Source organism: Pararge aegeria, chromosome 12 (genome assembly GCF_905163445.1).
Source record: "Pararge aegeria chromosome 12, ilParAegt1.1, whole genome shotgun sequence".
Lineage (NCBI taxonomy): Eukaryota > Metazoa > Arthropoda > Insecta > Lepidoptera > Nymphalidae > Pararge > Pararge aegeria.
In genome coordinates, this window is record NC_053191.1 from 18,869,409 (window position 1) to 18,895,397 (window position 25,989).

The window sequence follows — 25,989 nt, forward strand, 5'->3', positions numbered from 1 at the left end:
GCCAAGACCCAGAGATCTGAATTTGAAATTGCGTCAGGCCCAAAGATACCAAATATGTTACGCAGGAATATGTTTATAAAGACGTGCAGTTTATTGACTTGTTGGGCAGTTTGCTTCCAAGTTTCGCAGCCGAATAGTAGGACGCTCTTAACGTTACTGTTAAATATAACGTTCACCGAATTCAAGACTGTCCCCAGTTAGTAACAAGGAGTCGCTTTTCTCGAAACTAAGCTCATGTGCACGGTCTTACCCTTGTTGATTAGTAAGACCGACATTTGCAGCTTCTTCCAGCTCTAGCGGTTAGATGAAAGCAGACAAATATCATCAGAATGATAAAGATTCCCAAAAAAGTCTCCACGAGTCCCTAGCTGTACTCCTGTCCCGAGCCTAATAGGTTTCGAAAGCTTGTTACCATGTATAGCCGGCACGTTTTAATTTGACAATATTAACCGCTTTACATTTTTAGTATCGTAATAATTGATAGCCCTTGTATGAAGTCTGAAATGGACACCACTTAACGATTCACTGGTATAGCAGGCCCGACCGCCAGCTGCTAGTGCGGTCCGCAGCGCACAGGGGCCTTCTAGGAGCTAATCGAGAAATTGTAGAAGATGAGTTGGGATGATTGGGAGTGTTTCTACCTTAAATTCGAGTTTAATGTGCCATATGCCGATATCAAGAGTCTCGCGTAGTGTAAGCTATCACGTAACGTTGTACAATGTAAATTCTACCTAGTATCGTAAGACGTAGAGTCTAGTTTTGCAAGAACCGTAGCCACTAGCTTCACTAAAGGCGTCCGGTGCGTAGATGCGATCTATTAAAATATTTTGTCTAAACTTGGCTTTTATTTTTACCCGATTCCCTCTTAACTGAATCTATATATATATATATATATATCTTAATATATATAAATCTCCTGTCACGATGTTTGTCCGCGATGGTCTCCTAAACTACTTAACCGATTTTAAATTAAATTGGCACACCGTGAGCAGTATGGTCCAACTTAAGAGATAGGATAGCGTAGATCTTTAATTATAGTCGCAATTTTATTTTATTGCAAATTATTTGTCTATAATTAATTGACAGTCACATGTTATATATATATATATATACTACTATACTCATTTAAGGCTTAGCGATACTAAATACTTTAAATACAAAATCAAACGCAGACAAAGTCGCGGGCAACATCTAGTATATATATATAATATATATAAATGAATCCCTATATCCCTTGGTCACGCCATCACGCGTGAACGGCTGGACCGATTTCACTTTTTTTTTTGTTGTGTTTGTTATTGTCACGAGAAGGTTCTTATGACAGAAATTTAAAAACTTGCGCGGACATTTAGAAAATTTAAGAATCCTTATATAAGAAAACTTAACCGTATAATATTTTTTCTAATCTAACCTTAGCGCTTTGGACAATATAAACTTTTTTAATGTAGGTAACATTATGACATTTGACATGGAATTGACAGAATGCGTGCTGCAGATATCATCAGAGGATGTAAAAAAACTGAATATTGTTTAAAACAAATGCTTCGATCGAAGTTATTTTATTGATAGAAAATACATGTAAAATAATTAATTTATTATTTCCTTGATAGTCTAATGTAAAAAAACTGAATTTCTTAGTGTACATCACGGTTAGTTCAGAGCCATCACGCCTAATATTAAAAGTTCAATTTAATATGGAATTTTGGTAAGTTTGGATATAATAACATGAACGTTACTAACATAACAAGTGATATACTCGGTTATAAAGAAGAATACAATAGTTTTCTTTGATTAACAGTTGAAATTACGTTTTTGAAAATGCCAGCAATTAGACGCATAAACTTGAGTCGCAGAACTCGCAATGCGAGTCAAAGATATACAAGAGCAAGTCAAACTGACGAGCAACGCGAAGCGCGGAATGAAGTTGAACGGAATCGATGGAATCGAAATCAATAACATAGAAATGTTGCGTTTGATGTCGTCGAGCCCTGGGGCTCTTCTCATGGCGAGCTTTCGCGCTCGCCCCACTCCCCCGGTGACGCCGTAGCAACCCCTCAGGTGGTTATCGGCAAGTGTCCTTCCGAAAAATGAAAAAATGAAAATGTTTAACCCCCATCGAGCTGCATTCAACAAATCGTTGCTATTGGACCAATGAACGTTGTATGCCAATACTGCAAAGCATTTAAGTTTAAAAAAAATTGGTTGCCTGTAAAGTCGGTATACGGGCGAAAGTTTTACGTGACAACGACTTTGAGTGGTAAAATAATTTTAATGTGAATATTCATTCGTATAGTAGGAAGAAGGATGAAATAATAGTAACAATTTAAAACATTTATTTATACAAAGAATTATATTTAAAACATTAATTTATACAAAGAATCTCGCACTGAATTTCATATTAACAAAATTTTATTTTTACCTTTACACATACATACGTATTTATATACAAATATACATACAATAACTTGCAATACATTTGCGTACAATGAAACAGCGTTTACTACAAAGGGACGCGTGCCTTTCACTTTTTATGTCTGTCTCTCTCGCTCTTAGGCGGGCTAACCATGCCCGAGTGGAAGGGACGCGTGCCTCTCGCTCGCTCTCATTGTGAGCGCATAACGTGAGCGGAGCGTAACGCAGTTTCTTGAAGTGTCACCCGGCAAACCAATTTATAAGACGTTGTCACGTCAAAATGAAGCTCCTGGATTGTGTTGCGCGAGCGGTCTAGTCAAATTGACGCCATTGGTATACCGCCATTAGCCACCGCCATAATAATACAGTCAGAGACAAAACATACATACATACATAGACATAGATTGGTGATATCTGTATACCATTTGCGAAAGGTGCAGAACTCCTTTGTGGGGTTGAGTATACGCTTTTATAATATGATTCCTGAGGTAATTCTGGACTTACCAATGCATACATGTAAGAAATGTATAAATACACAACTAATACAGCGAGGGTACTACTAAACTACACATTTGATGAATTTCTTAATGACAGCTATCTATACTTATAATAAAACTGTAACTGGAAGATTTCTGTACATTTAATATATTTTGAAAATTTTGACCAGGGGATGCAGAATTGATACTGAGTCCAAAACAGATTTTTATTTTATGTTTGTCAGTCTGTCTGTCCGTCTGTCTGTCCGGGCATCACGTTAAAACTACTGAACGGATTTAAATAAAATTTGGTAAAGTGGTAGCTAATGTATCGGGTCAACATATAGGATACTTTTTATCCCGATAAACAATAAGTTTCCTCCGGGAAATGGGATGAAAGTTTTTTTTCAATTTTACTTCATAGCTCCGTTAAATTTGAACCGAATTTAATAATTCTTCAAGCATGTGTTAGAATATAGTCAGAGACTAGTATACTTTTTTCCGTAGTAAAATATTGAAATATTATACATAATTCTACAAAGTTCTGTCAATGTTACTTTAGTATTATTGAGTATGGCATCTGTATTCAGTTGTACAAGTGTGTCAACACTTGTACTGTTTTATCTTTGCAGTTGGTAGACCATAACTGTAGTAGATTACTACTTGATTTATGCTTATTAATGTCATTTATAAACATTTAAAATACAGCAACTGCTTGGATATTATTTAAATAAATAATAATTAATATAGAGATAGTTATTACAATTTATAATCATTTAAGAAATACTTTGATTTAAATGAGCCATAATATTATGTACTGGTTAAGTAAGATTTAATAGTTAAAGTAACTATTTGATACTTTATATCATATTTAATTATGATTTATCATAAAAGCTTATCTCTGGTGAAGTTATTATGATATTAAACAATTGACTTGTAATTGTGGTTCTTAGGTTACCACCTTGTATAATAAAATATATTCGATGAGAAGGTTGTGGGACGTAGTTTATGGTGTAATTTATGTTTAAATATTTGTGTGTACCCAATTGTGTATTTTATATTTATTAATAATGTGTGGGGTGACATGTCTTTACATTTTTAGTGAACTGTTTGAGAAGTTACTTTATTGTTGTGAATAAGATCCCAGATCTTATTGTAGTTCAGATAATTTGCTATATGATATTATTTCTTATATCCTGTTTTAATGAAAGATATAATAATAAATCTTTGTGTGATGATTGTTAGAGACAAACTCTAAGCTTTTGTGTATCGAAAGATGTACATCAGTTCTAAGAGGTTTCTTGCTAAATTCTTCCTCGAATTAGGTTTCCGAATTGATGGTCTGGTGTTTGTGTCTCTACGGACTTATTTTTTCGTTTCATCGAGTTTGAAATCACAACAATTCTAAAGAAGTTTCACTTTAAAAATTGTATGGGGAACACAAATTCTTTGAAGTTATAGTTCTTTTGGCGCGATGGAGAAAAATGATGAGAGTGAATTTTTACGATGCGCGCGCACACCGACACCTGAATTCTACATCGTACAGTTAGTTCTAGGTGTCATAACTGGTGACATAAATCGACAACTATGTTCAAGTTGTATATTCTAGTATTTTTATATTTAGAACACGTGTTTCGTAACAGTACAAACAGTCGCTGACAACCGCAACAGTAATGAAGCAGTCACCTGAGAAACAAAATTAAAAAACAACTTATGACCATAGAGAAATATAACAACTACTCTATTCATACTAACATTAAGAGTGCCAGAAGAAGAATAAAGAAATTATGTCAGTTGAATTTGCGTCACCGCGATTACGATGTTGACGTTAGTTCGGATGTCTTTTATACAATTTTATCACGATATATTTAGTGTTATTCGGTACAAACTGAGTGCAACATGATTGAAATGGGCAGCAAATACTCATTTACAATAGTTATTTATCAAAATTATAGTATAATTCTGACCTAAATAATTATTCAAAAATACTAAAAAAAGACTTGAGAAATATATATACATATTATACCAGCTGTTCCCTGCCACGCTTCGCAGTGGCACATTTTGTGGCAAATTGGAAATGGTGAACAACTTGACGATTTCGAGTTAAACTTATTAAAATCACGTTTTGTAACTATTCAAGAAGCTGAAGCTCCACATGGGATTCCATTATTTAATACAAATGAGTGTAATTATAATTATTGAAATAAAATTGGTTAATTTTAATATTTATCGTTAATCACTACTGCATTTTAGTTGTTTTTTTCCATACGCCAAAGAAGTGTAACTTCTAACGCGTGTACATAAGTACACACACTTTTTTTTTTTAAACACGCGCAGTTTTTTTTTGTTAATATCAGGGAATGTAAATAATTTTAGGCGGTAATCTTTGCGGAAGGGGTGATAGCGAAGTGGGTAAGAGCTGGCTAGTTTTTGAAGTGAAACATCTATAGGCGGAGGGTAAACCTGATCTTTGGCGTGGCGACACAGGCCGTGGAGACGCATCGCCACGCTATATAATTTAATTTTTGTATTTTAACAATAAAAATGAATATTAATTTTGTAATAAAACAGTCACTATTAACAAACTTACAAAAAGAAGTGGTTATCCATTTCGTTGTATTTTTCTCAATTTTTGGAGCAAATTTGTAATGCTTTTTCATTTCATGATGCAATATCTGCAATAACTTACAGAAAACAATTTTGATGTTTCACATCTGCCAGGCGTCCCGTGACGGCTCACACGTTTTTTTTATCGGAATGTTTTTGGTGGGATACAAATTTATGATATTAAGTAGAGATAGTGTTTCAACATATTTAACCAAATGCAAGCAGTGTGTGCGAATAATGTAAGTGTTCTTGCTCTTCGAGCTTTAGTCTCCCACTATTTGAACCCTACAACCACGTCAACATTGCCAACCGTAAATTCTGAAACACAAAGACAGAATGAAAACTAAACTCCTCATAAAAGTGACAACACTTTATATACTCAGTATCGCTAAGCCTTATGTGAACGGTTTGCTGCTATCCGCTTCGGAGTTATGTCCTGTATCTCCAATCATGTGATGTTTGTTCTAATTTTACACTGACCGGCGGAGTCCGGAAGGAGCGCTATCACTCGCGTCACGTCCGGTGCGATAGAGCCCTGATGTGCGCACACGACTCAGTTCCCCGCCAGGCGCCAAGTATCCAGTATAGTAAAGCATATTTGCACTTTACATTATTTAAATATTAAAGTAAGACGATCTTTTGCGCCACTCCGGACCAAAGCATCAAGTTTTTTCCCGGTAAGTAGGTACCCAGTGTTTCTATTTTTTTTCCCCGAGAAGTTACCAAATAACGCATTACAAATATTTACAACATAAGGTGTACACGGCGTGTTCAATAATAATATCGTCAAAACAGTTCCAAAGAACAAATTTGAGAACTTTGTCTAAACAAAGGTTTTATAAACGTAGTAATGTGTAAGGCGAGAGCGGGTTTCATAACGCCACTTAATAATAATAATCATCTACATGTCTATCTATCTTTACTTGATTAAAACTGTAACGGGTCAAATTCTGTACATTATAAAATATCTTATTTTAAAAATTATTGAATTTATACTTCTTTTGGTGCGATGGAGAAAAATTATGAGAGTTTTTTGTAATTTTGTAACTGCGTAATTGTTTATTATGTGAATTGTTTTTCTAAACTACATCAAATCTTTGAATGCCACATGTCTTTCGAAAAACAAAAACAAACGCAGACGAAGTCGCGGGCAACAGTTAGTTCCATATAAACTAGCCTACCAACAGCCCCATTCGCTAAGCCATCAGACACGTCTCTATTTGTTGTTATCATGTACTTAGAAGACGTTTACCACGAATACAGTTTCGTAAGGTAATTCTCCAGTATCAATTAATGACATTTTGTGTAATTTTTGACGGAAGGAAGTAGTTTGCTCTGCCGAAGTACAACCAGTGAAATCAGTGAATCTTTCACTATTGAGTTTTTTTTCTTGTGCAAGATTTAAAATTTTACTGATATATCTTGTTACAGCTTCATTTGTATTAAATAATCGGATCAAATGTGGACATTTAGTTTCAGCTTCTTGAATAGTTACAAAACGTGATTTTAATAAGTTTAACTCGAAATCGTCAAGTTGTTCAACATTTCCAATTTTCCACAAAATGTGCCACAGCGAAGCGTGGCAGGGTACAGCTGGTATTTAATACTTCTCAAGTCTTTTTTTAGTATTTTTGAATAATTACTTAGGTCAGAGTTATACTATAATTTTAATAAATAACTATTGTAAATGAGTATTTGCTGCCCATTTCAATCACGTTGCACTCAATTTGTACCGAGAAACACTGAATATACCGTGATAAAATTGAATAAGAGACATCCGAACTAACGTAAACATCGTAATCGCGGTGACTAGCGGTGATTGGCGGAAGCGCAAATTCAACTGAAATAATTTCGGTATGAATAGAATAGTTATTATATTTCTCTATGGTCATAAGTTGTTTTTTCAATATTGTTTCTCAAGTGACTGCGCCATTACTGTTGCGGTTGTTAGCGACTGTTTGTACTGTTACGAAACACGTGTTCTAAATTTAAAAATACTAGAATATACAACTATGTCACCTAGAACTAATTTTACGATGTAGAATTCAGGTGTCGGTGTGCGCGCGCATCGTAAAAAATCACTCATCATTTTTCTCCTTCGCGCCAAAAGAAGCATAATTTCTAAAACTTCCTCCAGCACCTTTATCACGTTCTGAGCCTTTGTGTTCCTTACCGATTTGATAAACACGAATTTTGTGAAAGTGTTCACGAACACCAAAATGTGCTTATGCCTATGCCTGGATTTTTCGACAGGTCGATCAATGTGGTCTATCAAAGGTCGCCCGACGTGATCAATGTGCAGGGTGTGAAAGGGTGTATCGCATAAGCACATTCAATGCATGCTTCTACATACTTTTTAATAATAATAATAATAATATTAATAATAATAGACTTTATTCAGCTTCCACACATAAGTAAACTAATGAAAACTAATTACTAATTTACATTAAAACTTATTAAAACTAATGACTATTCTCAGGTGACTATTTTACAAACTAAATGCCTTATCGAAAGGTGCTTCAGCTGGAAAGGCTGCTACCTAACACAACGAGTTGTTTCGAAAACCAGTAATTTTGCTTTATTCTGTTCTAAGTTTTTTCCATACCCTAAAAGTTCGTTTTAATTAATGTTATTAGAAAGAATATCGAGTTCTACCTAACTCTGCATTACCTAACTGGAGGGTTAATAACCAACCAGTAATTTTCGTTTCTTATGGTCAGTACAGTTGGTATTTCTTCATGGAGTTGATTGCTTTCAGTCATTATAGGATTACGGGACAATGAGTCGGCATGCGCCACCTGCATATTCAATGCTACAATCAAAATCATATCCTGTAGTGACAACCACCAACGGGCGATCCGCGGAATCAAGTCCCTTTTTTAGAATATTGAACATAATGCACTACAACCAGTCACTATCTTAAACGTTTTTCCCAATAAATAAATATATCCTGAAATGATTTTAGGTTCATTAAATATGTCCTGAATTTTTTTTATGAATTTGAATGGATGTGCGTGCCACGGCTAAAGTCTCAAGCTCGTACGCGTGTTTTTTTTTTCCTTGCGGTACATTTGCAAATCGACACTTCCCCGACTCCGTTGCAATAAGATGTTCCCTACTCCTATCGTACTAGCATGTATATATCGAGCTCCAATTCTGATTGATTGCATTTCATTAGCGATTTTGGACATTTTAAATATGGATGACCTTGTTCCTTACAGTTAAAATATCAATGCCTTGTTAAGAAGTATTTCTTTTAGAATGTGCAGCTAGAACTCGATCGTTAAAACCGCGGTACCGCCTGACATTTTGATTGATCCCTACCTTTCGAGTGAAAAGGTTGATTAAGAATTGTAGGGATACTACAATTCTTAATCAACCTTTTTGCTTACTAAAAACTGTAAAAGTTGTTCCGGCTGAGAACATCGAAATCCTGGTGCGCTCGACCTCAGAGTTTTATCTCTGATCCCGTGAATGATGCAATCAACAGCGCTTTTGCCCGTTATATCAAATTAATTTATCAATGCTTGCTTTTCACAATAATAAGCTTCTATAGAAGTAAACCTATAGGTTAATTAAATTTACTTTTTCACCTCAACATATCTTCCGAACATTGGCCCTAGTTAATTTTATTAGGAAACGCACTTTAAATTTTTTCTTCCACTCGTATGTGTGTGTGTCACCTTCCACAAGTGTACAAGATTGTAGATGGTCCCAACCATATACTGCAGCGCATTCAGTAACTTTCTTCAACTAATATATGTAATATTCGTTGATTTTTAACATAGGGATCAAAATTTGGGATGAAATTCTTGTTGTCTATATTTTTATTACTCGGTGATACGTTTTGCGGCAATTGCGCTTGATCAAGACCATGCTTTATGGACTGTGGAATTTTAACGATTTATTATTGGACGAAAAAGAAGGACTACGTGACCTGATAATACGTGATGTACGACGCTCGTGGTCGCCTCGTTCTCATCGTTGCATCAGCATGAAGTGAACCTGCACGTGCCCTCTCAGTTGACGTTCCTTGTGAGCTTCTCTCGCGCTGCCTTAGAATTTCCCTTTCCCGCATTAGCTCCCGTTCCAGCCTCCGGACACGTTCCCTGTCTAAGTCCAGCTCTCTAGTCCGGCCTCGTCCAACACGACTACGGCTGCGAGTGCGAGATCGGCTGATATTCGTTGAATCTCGGCCTAGTCGACGGCTGCGCGATGGTGTCTCTAATTTTAGTTGTTCGCGTTCATCATCCATATCCATATCCTAAAACTCTCAGATCAAAGGAATATGTTAATTGATATATCTCTATATTTGTATACCAGATTTAATATTAAAACACAAACAGACGTAAGTGGGTTTCACTGTTTATCCATTTTATCGACCTTTCAAAACAATTGTACTGTGGCTCGTATCGACGAACGAGAACTATCTGTCCAGCCTATCATAACTTAATACGATAATCGAATTTAGATTATCCGACATCCGATCCAACAAATTAAATAAATATGTAGATAAATATATATCGACAATACATACCCTGCAATCCAGCCCCAAAGAAAAAAATAGCTTGTGTACTAAGATGGCTGATGAATATTTTATGAATAATATACATAAATACTTATTATGTACAGATAAACACCCATACACTGCAAAACATTCCATGTGTGGGAATCGAACCCACAGCCTTGGTCTCAGAAAGACTGATCACTGACCACTGGGCCGATCGGCCGTTATTAATATCCAGGAACGTAGACAAATTTGAATGACAGCTATATTTTCAGAAACTAGGATCACTGTAAGTCCTTCGACTCAAGAAAGTCTTTCTATTAAATCGAATCGATGTTAAAATCGAGTATTAATAATAAAATTCAAAATTCAAAATTCAAAATTTATTTATATCAAGTAGGCCTAATATAAGCACTTTTGAAACGTCAAGTCTGTCTGTTTGTAGTGATTCTACCACCGGTTCGGAAGGCAGATTCTACCGAGAAGAAGCCGGCAAGAAACTCAGCAGTTGCTCTTTTCCAACATCAACAATTTACATTTTGCATTTTAACATTCATTTTTCTATCTTGTGTGAGCTGTGTAACGGTTCTAGCCAGGTCTATTAAAAGATGGAACACGTCATCACAGATTTTATTTAGGGTAAAAAGGTCAGCGGTCGTGGGTGAAAGGGGCCCGTCAATTAATTCGCTTCCAAATTCTGCAGTGGGCGAGTACTGCCCTAGCTTGTAGCCGTTGATTGCGTGGCCCAGAAGAAACAGGCGGAGACACGAGGTGGTCTTCAGCTGCACCAGGAGCCGGCACGTTGGCGATGCAACGCTGGTGATCGGCGTCGGAGGTGACGTCGACAACAACAGAGTGTCGAACTTGGACCGAAGCAGGCGGAGACACGAGGTGGTCTTCAGCTGCACCAGGAGCCGGCAAGTTGGCGATGCAACGCTGGTGATCGGCGTCGGAGGTGACGTCGACAACAACAGAGTGTCGAACTTGGACCGAAGCAGGCGGAGACACGAGGTGGTCTTCAGCTGCACCAGGAGCCGGCACGTTGGCGATGCAACGCTGGTGATCGGCGTCGGAGGTGACGTCGACAACAACAGAGTGTCGAACTTGGACCCTGGAATTTTCGTCCAGCGTGTGAAAAATAATTCCGCTTCAACTCGTCTGATTGCAAACACGCGGCTCAGCTAAGCGGTAAGCACTGCACAAGATGGCGGATGCGTTGTTCACAATCAGACGGAGTTTACATTATGAGAGAGTGAGAAGCATTAAAATAAAAACAAAAGACATTAAGACTAATATTAAATAAAAGATAGCAAATAGCAAAAGGTACGTGAGGTTATTAGCAAAATACAGAGAACTACTATAGTATGAAAATCTGGGAATTTATCGAAATAGGAAAGTTAATTATAAAGAAAAAAAATAGGAATTAAGCTGCAGATGAAATTTTAACAAAGAATATGCAAGGATTAAGCAAGTGATTAATTAAAGAACAAAGGTAATGAGCGTAATGGCCGACTCGCATGCGTAATGTACCTGATTAAAAGATATTCTAACGTCTAAACTTTAAGGAAACGTTCAACACTTACCCGATACACGGGGTTTAGATAGCTCGAGGGTAAGTAGCCTTAAGGTCAAAGGCAAAAGCAGCAATCAGGTGAGAGTCGTAAGGAAAAAAAAAATGCGGCGGCCGCACAGCGGCCGCGCGGCGTCCAGTCTCTGGTAGAATTTCCGGGCGTCTGCCGTGCCGTGCGAAGTGAGAAAGACGCGAGCGCGGTTGGTCCCCGCGCACCGCTCCCCTCGCGCCGGGATGCCAGTTTCGCGACATTTCGGAAGATTGCCCGCGCGCAAATTCCAACAATATTAATTTATAAAATTAAATAGACATTTATTACGTTACAGCTGAAAGCGGAGCCGGAAGCTTCCAAGCAACCTTGTCATTAAAAAATTCAAGGACACTGTTACATAAACCCATGGCAACGTTTATCATTGGCGGTAGGCTCATATTATTTAGTAGGTCTATAATATCAATCGTATCAAATTTAAAAACGCACTTAATTTTAAATACACAAAACACATTATATTAAATGAGTTATAACTTACGTAGGCTATCCCACTTCTGAAATGTAAAAAGACTCCAGTCCAAATAAAAACCACTTTTCGAATCATACACTAACATATACTTTGTCGATTACGCAAACAATATACTTCCACTTTAAAGTCTTAAAATAATTACTCTTATACTAATATATTCCTTTCCCTATTTCCTTTTAAAACCTCGCCCAATAATCCCAAACGCCCGATGTCAGTTTCCGCGCCATCTTTTCTTTTTCTTCTTTTTTTTTTTTATCCCTGCGTCGCTTTAGTCCCCAGTCCTTCCAACTTTCCAACGTGTTAGCAGCGTCTTATCAAATATAAATACTTCAAAACCATGACTGTTTTTATCAAAAGGATTGATGACCTAGTTCTTCTATAATTTCTAGATTCATTTTATTGATTTGCATATCATCTCGTATTGATAATCTAGCTTAGAATGGAATTTATCTTTGACGAAAATTCAGGTAACAAAGTTAAAATTAAAAGTGATATAGGGATTCATTTATATATATATATATATATATATATATATATATTATATATAGATTTAGCGAGTAGGGTAGATTCGTTATACTATGGACTTCGAGTTTGAAATCACAACGATTGTGATCATTGTGATTTCATACTCGATGAAATGAAAAAATAAGTCCACTGAGACGCAAACACATAAATAAATAGGATTCGGTCGAGAATGAGATAGAACATATTAGACGTTCTCGGTCTCCATGTGTTTAATGCATGTATTTATTTGCGCCTGCGTCTTAGAAAGTTTTGGTATAAATTTACTCTTTCATCAATAAAACTTCTTTAGGCGCGACTAGAGAGTGACTCAGATCTTTTTTCTGGCGGAAATAACGCTTACGTCAGACGTCTGTGTAGTTTCCGCTATTAATAAAAATAATAATTTGGATTGGCCGTAAGTATATATCATATACTCCAAGCTTCTTGAATTATACGCCAGTTAGTGCCAAATGTCATAAACGATTAGCATTATTTCTCTATATATAAAAAAAAGTTGTGTTAGTTACACCATTTATAACTCAAGAACTGTTGGACCAATTTTTATGATATTAGATTTTTTTGATTCCTCTTAGACCGCAATAGGACAATAAGTAAAATATAACATTCATCAAAACGATGTTCGCCGGTTCTTCAAAAAGATCAATTGTGAATTAAAAAAAAAAAAGAAAAATTGCAAAGTGTTTTTAAAATCTCTAAATATACTCTTTATTACTTTTGGAATAAATATATTATTAATTAATTATATCAAATATTTATTTGAATATTAAATCGAATGGCGGAGTCCCAGGAACATTTTACTCTTTCACTCGCGCGTTTTACTTCAATCGCACGTAAAGTGGGTAAACCTGATTGTTGGCGTGGCGACACAGGCCGTGGCGACGCATCGCCACGCTATATGATTGAATTTTGGTATTTCGTATGTAAGAATAAAAATTAATGTTATTTTTGTAATAAAACAGTCATTATTAACCGACTTACAAAAGGAGTGGTTATCCATTTGATTGTATTTTTTTAATAATTTTTGGAACAAATTTGTAATGCTTTATCTTTTCATTATGCAATATCTGCAATAACATAAAATATTACACGGTTTCCGTATGTTCTTAATTCTGTGATATTAGGCTTATGCAAGCAAATTGATCACAAACTGTGAAAGCGATGCGTCAAGTTATGATGAACGGATAGTGACCGTGATGCACGTGCTAAAAAAATATCTATATATATATATATAGATCTTTCATTAATTAACAGTATTATTGAAGCTAAATACCTAGTTTCTTAGCAGTAATCATTTATTCTCATGACTATTATTCTTCCTTCCTATTAAAGTATTCATTTTATAAAAGAAATCTTTAAAGCCCACCAACCTGCTTTAGAGCACTGTTGTGGGTCTGTACTCTATAAACCTGACTTCCCAAGGAGTGAAATAAAACAACTGGACTGACTCTAATACTGTATATTAAGCTTCTCTATAATTCATATTACTTGTTACCTTCAAATGACTCTACTACCAGTTCGGAATGCTGTCTTCGGCAGAGAAGACCACTGGCAAGAAACTCTACCGTTGCTCTTTTATTCAATCAATTAAAACAACTTATGTACACAATTACAACATTGTCATATGTAATAACGCTAAGCCCTTTGATACAAGACATATTTTAAGACAGTTAAAACATAACTACTATTATCACTTATAACATCAGGACTTTTGGAACAAGTTGTTTGTATAGAGCAACCTCTGCTACATAAACTATCTGTATAAAATAATGCTAGGACTCAATATATGATACCTGAATGGGTTACCAAAGGATATAAGAGATATACTTATCTGATGCTACATCAGGTACAACCATAGTACCAACAACTTTTAACAACTTATCTCAACTCCATCACCAGTATATAGGACTCTTGTTTTGCCACAACAATATTCCGTTAAGTATGTCGTTTCCATTATAAATCATCTATTCCCAATTTGTAACGTTCTATCCACAATACTTTACTTAATCTTCTTTTCTCAATTAATTACTTTAAATCCGTCCTAACTTTTCTTTGCCGCCAATCTAACTTGTCAAACTCGCGTCTCCCGCCATAGATCCTATACTTTTATTTGACAGTCTACTTAAGTCCATTATTCTATTTTCAATACATTATCAATGAGTATACAAACTATTATTTGTTGATATATTTAATATAATCATCGGGTTTATCATAGATAAAGTGCTGTAATTCCCTATTTCCTAACACACGATTGATAAAGTTCATATTTGTTTGAATACCCGCAGTGCTCGTCCGCCGCAGCCATGCGCTCCGCCGCGCGGCGCCGCGGCCGCGCGGCCGTCGCTCTGCTGGCGCTGGCCGCGCTGCTGGCGCCCTGGCTGCCGCGCGGCGCGCGCACGCGGCTCGCGCTCGCGGGCCAATCGCCCGCCGCGCTCGCGCACTTCCTCGCGGACTTCTCCAACCACGCGCGCCTGCACGCGCACACGTGAGTCTGCTCCCCGCCCCGTCTCAGACTGCAAGCACTACTTCATTCACTCCAAAGCTTTGGCGAGAGCGTCGCTTACGTCGATATTTGTTTATTTCTCGTCGATGCATTTTAAACAGCATAATGTGCATCGGATTATTACTAAGAATATACTTATGCAAGGCAACATTTCAAGTCAATTCATTGACAACTTTTTAGTTTTCCGACAGCAATAGTACCTATAACCTACCTAAGTAGTAAGTAATTGCTGCAGCGTCCCGTTGTATCATACAGGTAACTACCCGACCCACGCAACTTCGTCTGCATCAATTATCGGTACTAATAACTTTAAAAACCAAGAACCTAATTGAAGCGTAACCTACTGGGTCCATTTTTTTTATTTTCGAACTATATAATATGCGGCCGGGCGGCCCTCGGCATTTTTCATGCTTTTAGCATTTCTATACCCGTCGTAACTTTTAAACGAAAGTTCCATATTATTGAGGAATTTGCTCATCAAAATCGTTATATTTCAGCCAATTTACAGAAAACCATAATAAAATACACTAAAACCTTCTACATGAGTCACTATCTTCATTAGTGAAAACCGTACGAAAATCTATTTGGTACTTTATCAGTTTTTTGCGCCTAGACAGACTGACAGACGCTGCGGGGGACTTTGTTTGATAATATGTAATAATATTTTTAATTGTTTTTCCGGGATAAAAAGTAACCTTTGTCACTTTTTAGGTCCTCAACTATGCCTATCCAAAAAACCACTTCAATCTAAAACTCTGTTGCGCGGATTTTGAAAGACAAATGCGGAAAAATAGCAATGCTATCCTGTAAGAGCTGTTTACTTTTCCGGGTTAAAAAGAAGCCTATGAGCTATATTTCATGTCTCTGCCTAATTTCAGCCAAATCGGTTCATTCGTTGTAGCATTAAAACGTAACAAAAATCCATTCATCCATACATACATACATCCAGACATCCATCCTCACAAACTTTCGCATTTATGATATTAGTAGGACGGTACGCATGCATTCGTTGCCTTGCGACTTGCTGTTATCAGTGAAGAGTTATACCCCTTATCTCCGAGAATATTTATCAGATCTTTCTTAAAATTAGATAATACATGCTTGATAGTAAACACTTTAAAAAAAAAAAAGAGTGTGTGTACTTGTGTACACGCGTTAGAAGTTATACTTCTTTGGCGTATAGAAAAAAAACAACTAAAATGCAGTAGTGATTAACGATAAATATTAAAATTAATCAAAACGATTGTACTTTTAAATAAAAAGGGTTTTATTAACTTAAAAATATGACAACATAGTAAAAATGTACAATCATTAGTCATTAAGGCAATGAATCAAGTATATTAATAAATATTTCAAATAAACTACTGTTATATTCGTAGATTCTTCTCGTAGTGACTGAATAGGCACGTGAGTAACAAGAGCTAAGTTATGATATAAAAGGTCTCGTTGAAACTGTAGATAAGTATCTTGTAAATACACCATCAATAGTGGTGCCATGCCTTGTTGTTAAAACTGAAGAGTCATTTTTTATTAACAGATTAAAATCGTCATTAAAAAATTTAATCAGTGGCTCAGAAGTCTCTGAACTAAAGTTTATATTAAAGTCTCCACTTAAATCATGGGTTACTTATCCTCACTTTTACCCATATATGATGCTTCAATTGTTGTGTATGGAAATAATGTTCTTTAAAAAAAAAAAAATAATGTCTTAAATTTTTTGAGTTGTAGAAATATAAATTGTATTTAAAACAATTTCGTGACCATGATGAACTTACAAATTCAGACTGTCTGACTGTCATATTAATGCAAGGAGTAATAATGCTTGTAGTATCGTTTGCATTGTGATAAATAGCAACTCCTCCAGCTCGACGATTTGGTCTTTTATATTTAATTATGCAATTAAAATGTGGTATACTAACTGATCCAGCCAAGTTTCAACATCAAAACCTGTGATTTTTGTATACTTAACTGAATCATTTTTGACGGTCGAGTGGCGCAGTGGGCAGCGACCCTGCTTTCTGAGTCCAAGGCCGTGGATTCGATTCCCACAACTGGAAAATGTTTGTGTGGTGAACATGAATGTCTTTCAGTATCTGGGTGTATATGTATATTTTAATTTTTTATGTATCCTATTCATAAAAATATTCATCGGTCATCTTAGTACTCATAACACAAGCTACGCCTACCTACTTTGGAGCGAGATGGCGATGTGTGTATTGTCGTAGTATATAGTATAATATTTAAGATTTTACAATGGAGTGAGCGTGCTAAAAAAATATAGAGAATGGAAGGCCCAGGTATTCAGATATTCACTTCAATACCCACAATGTTCAGGATGGCACTTAGATCTTTCATTAATTAACAGTATTATTGAAGCTAAATACCTAGTTTCTTATATTAAAGTATTCATTTTATAAAAGACATCATTAAAGCCCACCAACCTGCTTTAGAGCAGTGTTGTGGGTCTGTACTCTATAAACCTGACTTCCCAAGGAGTGAAATAAAACAACTAGACTGACTCTAATACTGTATATTAGGCTTCTCTATAATTCATATTACTTATTACCTTCAAATGACTCTACTACCAGTTCGGAATGCTGTCTTCGGCAGAGAAGACCACTGGCAAGAAACTCTACCGTTGCTCTTTTATTCAATCAATTAAAACAAGACTTATAAACACAATTACAACATTATCATATGTTATAACGCTAGGCCCTTTGATACAAGACATATAAGACAGGTCAAACATAACTACTATTATCACTTATAACATCAGGACTTTTGAAACAAATTGTTTGTATAGAGCAACGTATGCTACATAAGCTATCTGTATGAAATAATGCTAGGGCTCCATATATGATACCCGAATAACCCAAAGGATATAAGAGATATACTTATCTGATGCTACATCAGGTACAACCATAGTACCAACAACTTTTAACAACTTATCTCAACTCCATCACCAGTATATACGACTCTTGTTTTGCCACAACAATATTTCGTTAAGTATGTCGTTTCCATTATAAATCATCTATTCCCAATTTGTAACGTTCTATCCACAATACTTTACTTAATCTTCTATTCTCAATTCATTAATTTAAATCCGTCCTCACTTTTCTTTTGCCGCCAATCTAACTTGTCAAACTCGCGTCTCCCGCCATAGATCCTATACTTTTGTTTGACAGTTTACTAAAGTCCTTTATTCTATTTTCAATACATTATCAATGAGTATACAAACTATTATTTGTTGATATATTTAATATAATCATCGGGTTTATCATAGATAAAGTGCTGTAATTCCCTATTTCCTAACACGGCCATTCTGACAAGTACTTCGTTCTCGAAGTACATAGGGTTATTCTTTTTAGGTATATGTATTGTATCATAAGTCTTTAGGTTCAAAGAACATCCTTATAAGTACATCATCTTATGTACACCTCTATAAAATTAGTTCATGGTATATAAGCATAAAAAATCATCAAATCAATTACATTCTGTATACACTTTTATCAATAAACTGTACACAATATTTTATCAAAAGATAGGCATAATCATAACATTTCATAATTAAAGTGAAAGAGACCAAAACAAAATTTTCATCAAAATTCCACACCATTTAACAAATTATAACAATGTAATACTTCTATCAAAGTAAAAAAAATGATTAATTTTCAACAATGTAAATCAAAAATACTCATTTTCATTTATCTTGTACATTTTAACATGTAAAATCACAATCCAAATATTTCCATCTCAATATAAATCTCAAACAATTTATCCATTTGCCTCTAGTCAAACTTTATCAAAATATACACATAATTGTATTTCTCCTCAATTCTGTTATTTGCATTGTTAGTCTCATTTAGTCACAGATGCAATCGGTACAGTCTAATAGTCAAACCAATATATACCAAAACACCAACACCCGCTGGTGATATCAACAACATCATCACTCTCAAGTGATATCAATAACATCATCACCCACTGGTGATATCAACAACATCATCACTCTCAAGTGATATCAATAACATCATCACCCACTGGTGATATCAACAACATCATCACCCACTGGTGATATTCATATTTTTTCCACTGTCCAAGTCAAGTAATATATAACATAAATATAAATAAATTAATATAAAAATGCTAAGATGGAATTATTTATATTAGTTTACATCTTTTTTTTTTATCATCTCATCATAAAAGCCAAGGTATATGTTCAATTGTTATTTCTATTATTCAATGTTTTATTTCAATCTAAACATCAATTAAATCACCCGTTTAACAGAATCATTTATCATACAAGGACTATTAAAATTTCAAATAGAAATTGAAAATTTAAACAACTGTAGACCTAAGTATAATATAATTATTTATAATGCAACTAATATATTTTCCTTTTCAGCAGCAACATTAATTTAGTTTATATTTGTATTTATTCTTAGATAATTTTAAGAACTTCTCTAACCATCGTACTGAAAGATTATTAACCTAACCCATAACATTTAAGCTGACTCCCAATTATTTTCTTCGCACAATCCAACATAGACACTAAACTATTTCATTTAGCTATTCAGTAGTAATTTTCCCTATATGTATTGTTCTGATACATAATCATATTCTATTCTATTCTACCAACAAAATTTTTTTTTTTTTTGTTTTTTTTTTGTTTTGTTTTATGTGTATTCTTTTATATGTTCTGAATAATTTACATAATCTCTCCTATCTCGGCTTTCCTGACAAGTACTTCGATCTCGAAGTACATAGAAAAGTTCCTAAATAAAAGTTAACAGCTCGGCTAACCTGACTAGTTGCTCAATGTAATAAATAAGAATCAAAAGAAAAATCTATCACACATTCCGTTCGGCTAACCTGACCAGTTAAATTATTTTAACCTGGACAGTCTAATAAAATAAAACTTAGCACAAATTCCATTCGGCTAACCTGATTAATTAAATAAAACTTGATAATTCAAATTAATCAAACTTATCACACATTCTGTTTGGCTAACTTGACTAGTTGGTTTATAACAAACAAAACAAATATAAATCAAATCTATTTTTGACTCCAAGTAAAAAAAGAGCCACTAGGCCATACCAGTTTCAAATAATAAGTACTATCTTTGCAAAGTAGAAACAACAAAAATAAAAAATAAAAATATCACATCAATTGGTTCTCCGGACCACATATCCTTATATAGAATTTCAACAAGCATGGTGCTTTGTCTCCAGAGTGTTTCTGTTTCAGCACATAGCAGCAAAAAGTTGAGGCATCATTAAAAACATCAAACTCTTTACTATGTCCACATTTGACGGGATGGTTCTAAAAAAAGTAAATCTGCATTAGAGAAAGGCATAAATTGGACATGAATAGGATCCAACTTCTGATGCTAAAAAAATATAGAGAATGGAAGGCCCAGGTATTCAGATATTCACTTCAATACCCACAATGTTCAGGATGGCACTTAGATCTTTCATTAATTAACAGTATTATTGAAGCTAAATACCTAGTTTCTTATATTAAAGTATTCATTTTATAAAAGACATCATTAAAGCCCACCAACCTGCTTTAGAGCAGTGTTGTGGGTCTGTACTCTATAAACCTGACTTCCCAAGGAGTGAAATAAAACAACTAGACTGACTCTAATACTGTATATTAGGCTTCTCTATAATTCATATTACTTATTACCTTCAAATGACTCTACTACCAGTTCGGAATGCTGTCTTCGGCAGAGAAGACCACTGGCAAGAAACTCTACCGTTGCTCTTTTATTCAATCAATTAAAACAAGACTTATAAACACAATTACAACATTATCATATGTTATAACGCTAGGCCCTTTGATACAAGACATATAAGACAGGTCAAACATAACTACTATTATCACTTATAACATCAGGACTTTTGAAACAAATTGTTTGTATAGAGCAACGTATGCTACATAAGCTATCTGTATGAAATAATGCTAGGGCTCCATATATGATACCCGAATAACCCAAAGGATATAAGAGATATACTTATCTGATGCTACATCAGGTACAACCATAGTACCAACAACTTTTAACAACTTATCTCAACTCCATCACCAGTATATACGACTCTTGTTTTGCCACAACAATATTTCGTTAAGTATGTCGTTTCCATTATAAATCATCTATTCCCAATTTGTAACGTTCTATCCACAATACTTTACTTAATCTTCTATTCTCAATTCATTAATTTAAATCCGTCCTCACTTTTCTTTTGCCGCCAATCTAACTTGTCAAACTCGCGTCTCCCGCCATAGATCCTATACTTTTGTTTGACAGTTTACTAAAGTCCTTTATTCTATTTTCAATACATTATCAATGAGTATACAAACTATTATTTGTTGATATATTTAATATAATCATCGGGTTTATCATAGATAAAGTGCTGTAATTCCCTATTTCCTAACAAGCGCGTAAACTTTGACAGTTGAAAGTATACACCGTCAATCCTTTTCTTCGGCTAATGAAATTTAAGATGTTATTGATAGTAATCAAAACGATTATTCGAGAGTCTTTGAAATTCAGTTCATAGATTGGCGACTGCAATTGAAGGTCTTCGTCCATGAAAAAATGTTTTATCTTTGTCTCTTGTAGTGATGTGTAACCCATCGACACTTGTAACGCGTGATAAAGCGATATAAACTAATGATAAGGGAAGTTTTTTATCATATTCATAGACAAATTTGGGTATGTACTCCCTTGCGACTTATGAATAGTTGTTGCACAGACACAAACTAAAGGTAAATGCGAACGTTTAACATTAATTGTTTTTTATTTAGAGAAATCCTAGAGGGTCTTCTCGTGATAGGCACTGCTGTTTTACTAATTTGATGCGCAGCGACTTTTCTTCGAATTTTTTGACCAATCTTCAAAAGTTTCGGGAACTCAAGCCACCCAACATTTACGTCATTCATCATTATATTCTATACCAGCGGACCCGCGCGACTTCGTCTGCGAATGAGTCGACTTCAAAAAATATGTCGCGGACTGTTTTATAGAACTATAAAGAAACAACAATTCCGACAATTCCGATATACTTACTAAAAACATCCCTTATCATTAGTTTATATCGCTTTATCACGCGTTACAAGTGTCGATGGGTTACACATCACTACAAGAGAGAAAGATAAAACATTTTTTCATGGACCGATGGAAGACCTTCAACTGCAGTCTCCTTCAAACTTCAAAGAAGTATAACTTCAAAAATACTAGAATAAATAATAATTGTTTATTCGATATATATCGATTTATGTCACCAGTTATGCCACCTAGAACTAACTTAACGATGTAAAAATGCAGATGTCGGTGTGCGCGCGCATCGTAAAAATTTAATCTCACCATTTTTCTCTAACGCGCCAAGAGAAGTAGGTATAACTTCAAAAATGCAACCGAAATGAGAACCTTTTTTGTAAGCCTGTTAAAAAAATAATAGCTTAAAATCACGCTTTTATAAATAAACTTAACTGGAAATTATATAGATTGGTTTTTGAAGTGAAACTTGTATAGAATCGTTGTGATTTCAAACTCTATGAAACGAAAAAATAAGCCCATAGACACACAAACATTTAAACGGAAAGTATTCAGCCGGCGATAGATTGAGATAGAACACATTAGACGTTCTCGGACTCCATGTGTTTAATGCATGTGTTGCGCCGAGAATGTTTTAGTATAAGTATTGATTGTTGATGAATTTTTATTTGTGTCAATATTTTTATCTCCTTAATAATTTTAAAATTATGCCAAAAATCGTGAATACTGGCGGAAAAAAAATGAAAATAGAATCTCATAAACCGAAAAAAGTTCTACGGAACGTGTCCGAGAATTTTGTGCACGTCAAAAAAGTTATTTATTTTAATTCCACTCTTCAAATATAATTCCTGCTACCATGTTCTACATCAGAGATTCCTAAATGGTGATCCACAGAACCCTTAGTACGCACCGCACTGCACTGCGGAGTTATATTGTATTGTTTTGTGTTAAAATAATTATTGAAGGGAAATTAAAACCGTTGTGATTTTAAACTCTATGTAGCGAAATGCTTCCCGATCAAGAATGAAACAGAATGTTTTACACATTTTGTTTCCTATTCAAGTTACCAAGGAAACCGAATATTATGAAGATAAAGACACAGACATATATTAATGTATAGAACAGTGTGAGATAGAAAACATTATATTTTTTTTACCTATTCTAGTTACCATGAAAACTAAATAAATAAACCTTACATTTATCCTAATAGTTCTGATAGTCTACATCCACCTAAATCTCTCGTAGGCTATTTTTAGAAGTTACACTTCTGCCGTGTGTGAATAAATTGCACAGGATCTTTTTTTACACCAAGTGTGATTTTTAGTTGTTTTGAATTATTAATTTATTTAGTGTAACTTCCTACATGAATAATTCCATAATAGTGCTATTCTTTGCCTTACATCTAAGTGTATAAATCTATTCTTGCATTCGCTAGCACCGGGCCGTGGCAGGTGGAGGAGGAGTCCAACAACAACACGTGCTGGCGCTACGCCGTGGCCTACGAGTGCGGCGCGCTCTGTGTTGGACGTGCGACGGTCGCAGCGTGTGACGCGAACGCGCGGCTCTCGCACGGCGCGTCCGACCGGCACCGCGTGCAGTTCTCCGACCGGCGCTGTTGGGGCCTGCCCGCGCTTTCCTGGCCGCGCTTGTGCGGTGAGACACAGACACTCACGCCGCAGCAGGTGTGCCCTACACCTGCTGCGGCGTGTGGGAGTGTCTACGTAATTGTCCAACGACCAGCGTTTTGGTGCTACACCAAGCAGAGTGATTTAAAATGGGATTTAAACCTTATATTATGATATTACAGAGAGTCTCGAGACGGATAGCGTGATAGGACCGCGGGCGGCAGGCGGTGCGTGGCTTGAGGAGCAGGCGTATGTGCAGTGCAGCTTGCTCGCGACAGTCGTGGGACACTGCGACGTTCACGCCGCGAGACTGTTGCATCACCGCGCGCTGCGGGAGGCACTCGGCTGACCGCTACAATTTGGCCGCAGTACTTGTAACTTGAAATAGCGATGGATTACAAATTTTTCTGAATACTCATTTGAGTAAAATTTTAAGTAAAGTAAAGGAGTTCAACAGAATTATAATATATAGTTTTATTTACAAACAATATTATACGCGGCCGGGCGTTTAGCGGGTTTTCCTTAACTAGCTGACCCGCGCAACTTCGTCTGCACCGAATCGGTTATTAGAGGTTTCAATATCTTAAAAAAACCAAGAAACGAATTGAGCGCTGCTTACCAGGTCCAGTTTTGTTTCCAAACTATGATATTCGCGGCCGGGCGGCCCGCTGATTTTTCTTGCTTTTTGCTTTTCTATACCCGTCGCAAATTCTAAGCGATATTTTCAATTTGAATAATTTAAAAAGGAATTTGCAGGTATATATTCAAAATTAATGTTTATAAAACTATTTATTTGGATAAACATTAATATCATGATAGGAATGTCAACATCTTACGATTATACCCGAGTTTTGAAAGAAAAATTATAAAAAAAAGCAGTAATTGTGACTTAACCATAATAGTTAGACATATAGCATCGCGGATTTTTTTGTAGATAATCATGATTACTTTAAACATGTATCTTTATTTTTATGTACCATCGATCATTTTCGCGGCGTACGCCAGAAAAACTCTAAGTCGGTATGACATCTTTAGAAAACATCGTTATATTTCAGTCAATTTACAGAAAATCATAGTAAAATACACACTATACATCCATACTTACATCCATCCATCCATACATCTATCCTTACAAACTTTTGCATTTATAATATCAGTAGGATGGTACGCATGCATTCAATCGTTGTGCCTATATGTCTTGCGACTTGCTAGTATCTGTGAAGAGTTATGTCCTTTATCTCAGACAATATTCATCAGATCTTCATTAAAACACACATGCTTGGTAATATACACTTTCAAATAAAAAAAGTAATATTAAAATCTGTTCCAATTTAACGGAGCTATGAAATAAAATTGATAAAAACTTTCATCCCGTTTCCTGGAGGAAACTTATTGTTTATCGGGATAAAAAGTATTCTATATGTTGACCCGGAATACCAGCTACCACTATACCAAATTTTATTTAAATCCGTTCAGTAGTTTTCACGTGATGCCCGGACGGACAGACAGACCAGACAGGCAGACAGACAGACAGACATACAAAAATTAAATATAAATCTGTTTTGGACTCAGTATCGATTATAAAGCATCCCCCAATCAAAATTATCAAAATATATTAAATGTACAGAAATCTTCCAGTTACAGTTTTATTATAAGTATAGATATAGATATTCGTAAAACTGTGTAAATTATTTGTACATAAGTGTTTGTTCATTAGACAAATACTTAGTCATAAAAAGTGTAATCAACTGAGCGACCACCAAAATCGAACAATCCATCTGACAGGAGGTTCGTCCGGCGAGAATTCAAAATCCAACGTCTGTAACGACGTATGGTTTACGTTCAAAGGATTTTAATGGGGAGTATTGCTTTTAGTTTCTTATGTTATCACGATATTATATCCCGCTAGTTATTAAACACATTACACAGTACATTCTCGTTAATCGCGAGACACATCCTTACATACATTCCGACAAAATCATTCTTGCGTTACTTGATGGTTTTGTGGAAGTGAAGTTAAAGAATTATTGAAACTGACTCAGACAACATTTACAGTCTACTCAAGCACACCTTATGATATAGGTCACTGTTCTAGTAATTTACTTTGGTAATTAATACATTTTAGAAATAACTTCAATAGTCAGCGCAAAAAATAGTATTTGTAACTGTTGGATATGCCAAACTAGTACTTG

General features: G+C 35.4%; 1 protein-coding gene across 1 annotated transcript; it reads left to right on the forward strand.

The window, feature by feature from the left end:
* The first annotated feature begins 11,206 nt into the window (after positions 1-11,206).
* Positions 11,207-24,262, forward strand: LOC120627956. The gene is made up of 4 exons (XM_039896087.1): positions 11,207-11,254; positions 14,898-15,097; positions 23,608-23,825; positions 23,980-24,262. Exons 1-4 carry the CDS (start codon positions 11,207-11,209, stop codon positions 24,144-24,146), a joined length of 633 nt encoding a protein of 210 aa, XP_039752021.1. The 3' UTR covers positions 24,147-24,262.
* Positions 24,263-25,989: the final 1,727 nt, after the last annotated feature.